The sequence below is a fragment of the Anguilla rostrata genome, chromosome 2 (genome assembly GCF_018555375.3).
Source record: "Anguilla rostrata isolate EN2019 chromosome 2, ASM1855537v3, whole genome shotgun sequence".
Taxonomy (NCBI): Eukaryota; Metazoa; Chordata; class Actinopteri; order Anguilliformes; family Anguillidae; genus Anguilla; species Anguilla rostrata.
In genome coordinates, this window is record NC_057934.1 from 48,204,819 (window position 1) to 48,214,898 (window position 10,080).

The 10,080-nt window shown below is 38.7% G+C and overlaps 1 protein-coding gene across 27 annotated transcripts in view; it reads right to left on the reverse strand.

The window, feature by feature from the left end:
- Positions 1-9,136: 9,136 nt before the first annotated feature.
- The window catches only part of LOC135248276 (RNA binding protein fox-1 homolog 1), a 648,052-nt gene continuing 647,108 nt past the window's right edge, over positions 9,137-10,080 (reverse strand). For all 27 annotated transcript variants that reach the window (XR_010328399.1, XR_010328398.1, XR_010328401.1 and 24 more), the window contains one exon: positions 9,137-10,080. This exon is cut by the window's right edge. Coding sequence is in view for 1 of the 27 variants with exons in the window: in XM_064322702.1 (XP_064178772.1) it covers positions 10,066-10,080 (15 nt within the window). In the remaining 26 variants the exon portion in view is untranslated.

Sequence of the window (10,080 nt, forward strand, 5' to 3'; positions counted from 1 at the left end):
TAGCCTGCAGCTATGAGGCTGAGGGTTAGGGTTAGGGTTAGGGTTACTGTACTAGCCTGGGTTAGGGTTAGGGTTAGGGTTAAAGCTAGGGTTAGGTATAGGGTTCAGGTTAGAGCTAGGGTTAGTGTTAGGGTTAGAGCTAGGGTTAGGGTTAGGGCTAGGGCTAGGGTTAGGGTTAGGTTTAGGGCTAGGGTTAGGGTTAGAGGTTTGGGTTAGGGTTAGGGTTAGAGCTAGGGTTAGGGTTAGGGCTAGGGCTAGGGCCAGGGTTAGGGTTAGGGTTAGGTCTAGGGCTAGGGCTAGGGTTAGGGTTAAAGATAGGGTTAGGGTTAGAGCTAGGGTTAGGGTTAGGGTTAGGGTTATGGTTAGGGTTAGAGGTTAGGATTAGGGTTAGGGTTAGAGCTAGGGTTAGGGTTAGGGTTAGGGGTAGGGTTAGGGTTAGGGTTAAGGTTACTGTACTAGCCTGCAGCGATGAGGCTGAAGGTTAGGGTTACATTTAGGGTTAGGGTTACTGTACTAGCCTGTGTTAGGGTTACGGTTAGGGTTAGGGCTAGGGCTATGGCTAGGGTTAGGGTTAGGGTTAGGGTTAGGGTTACTGTACTAGTTAGGGTTAGGGTTAGGGTTAGGGTTAGGCACAGGGTTAGGCACAGGGTTAGGGTTACTGTACTAGTTAGGGGTTAGGGTTAGGGTTAGGCACAGGGTTAGGGTTAGGGTTATGGTTTCTGCTATCCCTAACCCTGTCTCTACCCATAACCCTAACCCTTACACTAACCGTAGCCGTAACCCTAACCCTAACCCTAGCTATAACCCTTTCCCTTTCCATAGCTGTAACCCTAACCCTAACTGTAACCCTAACCCTATCTCCAGCTGTAACCCTTACCCTAACCCTAGCTGTTACCTTAACCCTAACCCAAGCTGTTTCCCTAACCCAAACCCTAGCTGTAACCTTAACCCTAAGCCAAGCATTAACCCTAACCCTTACTGTAACCCTAACCATAACCATAGCTGTAACCCTAATCCTAACCCTATCTGTAACTAGCTAGCTGTAGGTTTACTTTTCACGACCTGCACGATTTTCTGCTAACTAGTTTCTTTTCCTTTCTTGATTTTCAATTTGTCCAAATAAATAAAGATAAATGATGAGCTAAATTAGCATATTTCTTTGTTGTGGATAATCTGTATTCATTGCTACACTTTTAAGCAGCACCAGTGGTTTTAAAAAATGCTACAACTGAGCGGTCAGCTAGATCCGTATCCTTTCACATCTTTTCCTGAAGTCAAGCTAATGTTTGCCAGCTATGAAATGTATTTTATCAACGATATAACGTTTTGTTGTAAAAAATATCAGCACACTGAAATTTCAACAAACTTTATCCATCCATCCATTATCTATACTAGCTTATCCTGGGCAGGGTTGTGGAGGGTGCTGGAGCCAATCCCGGCATGCATTGGTTGAGAGGCAGCAACACACTCTGGACTGCCTGCTAATCTTCAACAAACTTTATAAAATATTAAATTATATTTGACGGTTTACCTTATCAGTACTGCTATTTCACTTGGTGCCAGAATTGTCTCAACGGAGTGTAGCACAGTGGGGTTGTAACCGAAAGGTCGCAGGTTCGATTCCCGGGTAGGACACTGCCGTTGTACCCCTGAGCAAGGTACTTAACCGAAATTGCTTCAGTATATATCCAGCTGTATAAATGGATACAATGTAAAATGCTGTGTAAAAGTTGTGTAAGTCGCTCTGGATAAGAGCGTCTGCTAAATGCCTGTAATGTAATGTAATGTAATGTAATCTTTCGCATGTCAGTTGTAATCCACCAGGAAAGCAGCATAATCAGTAAAACTAGCCAATGAATGCATGAGTGAACTCACACAGTCAGCCCTCATATTGAATGTTCTTAAGGTATTTTTTTCTTTGACAACAGTGTCCTTTTGGAAAAACTGTTGTATTCTGCAGTGTTTGTAAATGTGAAATGCACAAGACATTTGAAATGCACAAGACATCAACTTTGAGAATATATGACTCCATTCAAGACTTGTCTTGTTATTCAGCATGTAAACTGTATTAATGGGTTTTAAAACAGGACATTTATTTCTCCCCTGTAACTACTGATGGTTCTGGAGCATATTCACTTATTGGCTATCACCCATATCCATCCCAAACCAGTGAAAATGTATCATAACTGACCCACATCCCCCTTGCCATGACATGAGCTGCCAAACTCAGAACTCTGATTCAGCCAGAGGAACGCTCACTGAACAGAGATCTCTGCACCCGATGGTAAAACAATCCACAATTAAAATGGTGAAAAAGTGTTACCCAAATTCTGCAGTATTCCCCTCAATATACAATATTTGTGCATGATATACAAACAAATGTCATTGAGGATATGGTGAAGAAAGAAACATTCATACACATTTAAATTTCTTAGTGATGAAATATTTTACCCATAGTTCTGGAGGGGAAAAAAGCAAGTAAGTCATGCATGATCTAGCAATAGCACAAGCAGGTCTGGCAATCCTGTGATAATCAATCACGCATTTATCAGTTAGTCCCACACAGCAAATCAACCTGCGGCAAGGTACCAAAAAGACATGATGTAATACTGGATTTAATCTTGCGAAACTGATCAAATCACTACTGACATTTCTGAGCACCCATAGGGACGATTCCACTGCTAGGGTTTTAAATATATAGCTGGCTATTTCTTGAAGGGAGACACAGAAGACCAGATATTGCAGCATTAAAACAGAAAAAATGGAGAGGCTCATTTCCCTTCCCCACCAAAGCTCCTCTGAAGGGGGTGGAAGAAATTGCAGAGAAGCTGCTTTAATAACGGGATTAATAACCATTTTTGGCTGAACCGCAACAGCGGGGCCAGCCCTACAAACGCGAATGTCTGTGACTGAGTCACTGAGTGATGAAGTTACACCACTGGTCGGCAGGTCCAGCCATATACTAGGTTTTGACCTGGTCTTGTTAAATTATTTCCTTGACATGTGAACTTAGTGTACATCTATTTTAGATCGCATGTTTTTGCAAAGATTAATTGAAATTACACAGTGGAATGCAAACTCTGTGCCACATATTCAAACATTACAATTTCATCTTAATTATTATTTTATTAAGTTTTTACTATTGGAATATACTGTATATACCTGTTCTCCTGACTGAATTGGCCAGAATAGCATCAAACAGTTTTCCTTCCTGTTCCAAGGTCAAGTTGCACAGTGCTCCTGTTGTTGCACTTTTCAGCATAAGTATTAGTAACATTAGCTGCGTTTACATGAAGCCTCGTATTCAATGACTAATCGGATTAACAACCCAATCAGAATAAAAAAAGTTTCCTGTAACCACCTCAATTGGAACAGACTGTCCCATTCTGATTGAAATTTTATTAAGCTTGAAATGGGTGGCGTAAACCTTTTGATAATCCGATCAATAGGAAATATGATCCATGTAAACACTTAAACCAACTACTTTCTCTGCATGGAATATACGCCGATCAGCCAAAACATTAAAACCACCTGCATTTTTATGCTTTTTTCTGATTTAATATTTTATTTTCTCTGTTTGTAATCAAACAATTCACACGTGGTCAAAGTGGAGACTCAGAGCTTTTATTAAAGGGTATTCTTATACATTTTGGTTTCACCATGTAGTAATTACAGTACTTTTTATACATAGTCCCCTATTTTCAGTGTTTTATACAAATTAACATGTCAAATAAAAGAGTCATGTTTTATATTTGGTTGCATATCCTTTGCATGCCATGACTTCCTGATGTCTGTGACCTATCAACATCATTAGAGTCTGGATATCTTATTGTCAGGTTGTCCTACAAGCGATACAAAAACTCTTTGCATTTGAATGGATTTCTATGGGAATTGGGGGGCGGGACAGTCTGAGTCTGCACTTTGACCAAGTGTGAATTGTTTGATTACAAACAGAGAAAATAAAATATTAAATCAGAAAAAAGCAGAAAAATGCAGGTGGTTTTAATGTTGTGGCTGATCGGTGTATATTCTCTCTGCCAATGTTAAATTAAATGTGTCAATTTGAGATGACTCTTTACCGATGCTCCCTACTAATAATAGTCCACTAAAGTCCACTTATAATACATGAATTTCAGCTTATTTTTTGCTGTTGTTTTAAAGAAATCTGAAGTAGCAAGTTGAAAAAAATGCCCTTGTCCCAAATATTATGGAGCTCACGGTATGTTAAATATATTCATGTGCATGTGTGTGTGTGTACATGCGTGCATTGCATCCGATATTTACACAGAATGTGGAATGCATTAGTCAAAAAAAAGATATGTTTTACAGTGGTTAGTATTCTTTCCTAAAATACTATCTTCCATGAACGTCATTTTCATTTTCGTGTAATTGTAACTGTTAAAATTGCAGTGGATGATGTAGTAATTCTCATAAGGGAAAATGCCTGCAATATTGTTTACCCAGGTATCTGCTTTAGTAGCCTGAAAGTACCATTAGTGTATATTCTGCTGTCAACTTTAACAGTTTGAATTACAGTACAGGACAGTGCACAGTACAGGACACCAATTCCAAAAGGAGTCCTATTTCTCCATAAACCTGCACCCCTCTTCCCTATCCTGGGTTTTCCTATTCCTATAAAGGGAATTAAGCTTCCCTTTACCAGTACTTGGTACTGGCAGAATTTCAGAAAAGATCACTATGGATGTGTTGCTCATAACCTCTTCTGCCTTTTCTATGTGGATGGGTCAGACAGTGTTTTTGTGGAGATTTCTCTCCTCTATCGTGTGTACACCTCTTTCTATGCCTATGTCCTACTATTATCCAACTCTCTCTCCCTGGATGCTCTTCCCCCATCCCCCACTTTTGCATTCACACTGCCTCTTTAATGGGTATTCAGTTCCTGGAGCTCTACTAATCCAGACCTGTAAGAGAGTCTAGCAAGATTATGCTCTGAAGATGCTCAGAAAACCAGCAGCGATCACCTCCTGGAAGTCATCCTTCTAGGAAAGTGACTATTCTGCATAACTTGCTATCATATTTGTCACATAGAAAAATACGCCCATAAAAAGAAACTACTGTAGTTAGTAGTTAGTTAGAAAATACTCCCCTATCAAAGATTGGCTTCTTAAAGCAGGAACAAGCATGGAATGTTACTATAATTCTTACAGCGTGTGCTTTTGGTTAGGCTCTGTTTATATATACGGGGGGGGGGGGTTGTTAATAACACAATTCCTGCTGGGGATAACAACGTGTCAAGCGGAGGAGGGGACGTCTTCAGCAGTAGCAGTGAAATCCCCCCTTTCCCCTGCCAGCAGTTCGCACCCTTTTTTGTTCAGTTAATCTTAACTACGAGTTCACAGAACAGTAACACTGCTGCTGAGTACTATAGCCACGTTTCCACCGCAGGAACTTTACCCCGGAACTAGGAACCTTTTGAGGAACTCAGTGCGTTTCGACCGCAGGAACTAGGGTCTAAATTTAGTTCCGGGGGCTTTATTTTACCCCTGCTCGGGGGGTAGTACTTTCCAAAAGTACAGGAACCTTTGAGGTGGAGCTTGCAGCGCTGAACATTTCTGATTGGTCGAGTACTCGCAGCATTTTTTTTTGTTTATTTCAACCGCCATTTAAAAAAATCTGCAGCCTCAAACCAGTTTGTTTTCATAATAACTTTAAATCAAACATGTATGTTATGCGGCGCAGTAGCCTACTTTTGGTTATAGCCTGCCAACGTCTTGGAATTATAACGTGTGCTCTTCTGTTCTTTTCTTGCTTTAGTATTCGTTTTATAAAATGCTAAGCATTCGTGCTGGGACAGCATATTACGTACCAAAACATTCAAATGGTTTAATTCGATTGCTGAATATTTTCTTCCGGATTTTCTTTGTTAGCCCGTGGTAATTGACTCAAAACGTTTGATAGTTATGTGAGGTATGCGGTAGTTATGCATAATGTACATTGGTGATACAGTAAAAGTAAACTGGAAATCACCTTCCGCACTTTTTGTCAGGGTGAAATAACAGGTTAATTCTAGTAATCGTTCCTTTTGCTTTTTCAGACTGCCGTAATTCCACTTTTGGTGGAAACGCGGCTTATTACATTCAGTTCAAAGCATTCCACTTCTTTGATTGCATTTTACATTTTTATGCTCTGGTCCTTTTGACTTTTTACAGAAACATGTTTTTGTAATATAATTATTGATAGCTTGCTTAGCTAGCTAACTTAATTGCTCAAACAGACAAACAATGTAAACACATAAGTAAAAAAATTTCATTGGTTAATAAAGTGCACTGTATATCCACCAAAAGTACCCGGAACTTTTAGTCCCAGGAACTACTTTTCAAGGAACTAAAAGGTTCCTTCAGCCCATTGTTGTCTGCGTTTCCACCGCGGTCTAAAGTCCCGCGAAGATTAGGCAAGTTAGCCCACTGACGTATGAAAAAGCGACGTTGTCGTCGGTCCATCTGTCCTATGATTTCTTCTGTAACCCCGTACTACCGCCGAAGTAGCCTACATTATTTTCTAATGACCGGGACAGCCCGGAGGGGTTTATTCCACTTATATACAACGGGTTACCAACAATGACTATATATGGTTACTTTTGTATTTATTGATTTTTATTGATTTGCAACAAATAGGATATAACAGGCCAACAGTCAGATTGTAACTGTTTTATATATCCTCTAAAACACATTCATTATGTTTTTATGCGAACATTCACTTTCATGTCTTGACATCCGAGGTGACAGAATGCATTCACATTCCACAAATAACTGGCAACAACAGCAGAAAACATGCACACATTGTAAACAATTTGCTGTTGAATTGATTACTTTCTCATCGTCAATTCCATATAGGCTAATCGCAAAATGACAAGAATAGAATGAAAACTCGGACTTGCGTGAAAATTTAAATTAGCAGTGGTACAGCCACCGTTTGCTTTCCTTCAAAGTTACTGCTAGCCGAGCAGCGAAGTGTGCCCTCCAGATGCGAACCATGCACTATAAATGAGTCCATAGTCTTCCTGGTCTTTTTGTGGAATTGAAGAATGGCAGAGTAAAATTACGGCAGTCTGAAAAAGATTACTAGAATTAACCTGTTATTTTACCCTGACAAAAAGTGCGGAAGATGATTTCCAGTTTGCTATTACTGTATCACCAATGTGAATTACGCAGAACTACCGCATACCTCACGTAACTGTATCAAACGTTTTGAGTCAATTACAACGGGCTAACAAAGAAAATCCGGAAGAAAATATTCAGCAACCGAATTAATCAGTTTGAATGTTTTGGTCCGTAATATGCTGTCCCAGCACGAATGCATAGCATTTTATAAAACGAATACTAAATCAAGAAAAGAACAGAAGAGCACACGTTATAATTCCAAGACGTTGGCAGGCTATAACCAAAACTAGGCTACTGCGCCGCATAACATACAAGTTTGATTTGAAGTTATTATGAAAATAAATCGGTTTGCGGCTGAAGATTTTTAAACATGGCGGTTGAAATAAAACACTGCAAGTAGTCGACCAATCAATAATTTCCAGCGCTTGCGCCCCACCCCAAAGGTTCCTGTACTTTTGGAAAGTACTACCCCCCGAGCAGGAACTTTTTTGGGGGTAAAATAAAGCCCCCAGAACTAAATTTAGACTCTAGTTCCTGCGGTCGAAACGCACTGAGTTCCTCAAAAGGTTCCTAGTTCCGGGGTAAAGTTCCTGCGGTGGAAATGCGGCTTATGCATTTGATTTGTATGACAATTGACTCTGATTGGTTTAAAATGTGACTATTCCTTTTTTATGTTTTTATTGCTTTATTTTGTATCATGCCTTAGAGCGGACAGGAGTGCATGCAACATCTTTCTACCATAAGTCTTGCAATTGGGCATTAGCTGGAATATAAAGATTCTCAAGGAAGGTAAAAGTGGGGTGCCAGTGCTCAAAAACAGAATGACCAGGTTACAGTTTGCTAAAAAAGTGCATTTGAAAAACCTGGAGTAACAAAGTCTTATGGAAAGATGAGACAAGTATTAGCCTAGGTTGTAGAAAGAAGAAGGTATGGAAAAAGAAAGGAAATGCTCATTAGGCAAAGCATACCACTTCATTGGTGAATCATGGTGGAGGTAGTGTAATGGCCTGGGCACATGTGGCAGCCACTGGAACTTGTTTTTATTGAAGATGTGACTGCTGATGTTACCAGCTGGATGAATACTGAAGTGTACAAACATCTTTCCTGCAAAGATTCAACCAAATACCTCAAAACTCATTGGAGGGTGCTTCACCTTGCAGTAGGGCTGAATCCAGTTGAACTTCCCTTTGACTTTCTGAAGGCCAGAGTGGAGGCACAAAGCCCCCTAAACAAACAGGAGCCAAATATGATGACTTAATTTAAAATTATGTAAATTTGAGCAAGTGCTTTTGGTCCCCTAAATTGGGTGGTGGGGGGGGGCGGCGGGGGGGAACTATGTATAAAAAGGGCTATAATACCTACACAGACCAACTGATATGGATGTAAATACCTTCACATTAAAGGTGACGATGCGCACTTTAAACCTATATTCATTGTTTCATTTCAAATACAATATGTTGGAGTACAGAGCCAAAACAACGTATTCAAGTATTAGGCCACCTGTGGTTTTTTATTTTTATTTTTGAAAAAATGTTTTTACATGTTTCCTGTAGCAAGAACCTTGGTGTGACACTGCAATGTGTCATGCTATATGTAAGATTGTTCGCAGGTTTAGACATTGTTGTTTTACCCATTAAATTGCATATCCAATCCATGCTATTCAATTATTTATTTTAGCAATTAACATTGCTAAAAATGAATTAGAAGAATTAATAATCTTACTGTGTGTATATTCTTTCGAGGGTTACACTCCATGGTGAATAATTAACAATTAATTAGTATTCTTATGAGCCAAGCAGTTCACATTAATAACCAGAGTGGCTAAATGCATAGCTTTTCATGAAAAGTCATGAAAATGTATTAAATTAATTTCATGAAAATGTTATTTTCTATGATATGTATTACAAAAAATATTGTACAATTAAAATGGGAAAATAACCTCTTTCCATCATAAGGTTAAGGATAAACAAATGCAATTTTATTGCAGTCAATAAAAAGACCACCACAATATCCCCTTATCTTGTGAAACTTTATTGATGGTTATTGTTCAGCGGATCATACTGCATGCACATACGATGACAAGGAGAACGCCTGGTCACAACACTTTTTAAAGCAGAATTTTATAGTAGAATCACAGCGGTGGGTAAGATATTTTACTGAGTTGTGCGATGTTACGCACACAGTACACATGAGGATATAACTAAGATCTGCAGCAAGACAGCTTGAAGCAGCTGTGTTTTTTGTATTCTTTTTTGAACATTTTTATTATAAATACAAAAAGGAGACCTGTGACAAACACCTTAACTTAGGTTTACTTGTAAACAGGACAACATGAACAGAGTCTTAGCATATGCACAGACAAGCTGCAATTCTTCAGATGCTAAAATTAGCCTTCTTTACAGCTTGCTTGTGTAGCACTTTCAGAGACTGAATTAATGTTTTTATTATTATTTACTATTACTATATATAGATATAAATATATATATATAGATAGATCAATATCTTTTCACAAGTTATAGATTCTGTATAGTATATTTTTTCCGAAACTGTTTAAAAATGTAAAGATCTTGTCCTTAAAAAAAACAAAGAATACAAAGGATATGGTGTTAAAAATATAACAAAATGCAAAAATGTGTAATGAGTGATGTCTCACAAGCTGAGAAGTGAAGAAAAATTGCAGGTTGTGTGTGCAGCACAGAAAGGTCTAAAAAGTACCAAGCTGACAAAAATACCATGATTATCTCTACATAATGATTGCAATACCTGTAAAATGTTTATATAAATCTGAATATGATTATCATGTAATCCATAAAAATGATACACCTTTCTCTAACAGTTGGTCTACTTGACTAATTCTAAAACATCATATTTTGCGCATTTTCTATAACAGAACGTTTCCACTGCACAGTTCAAATTTTATACATGGTTGTAGATTTTTTTCATTTTAACTGGTACAAAC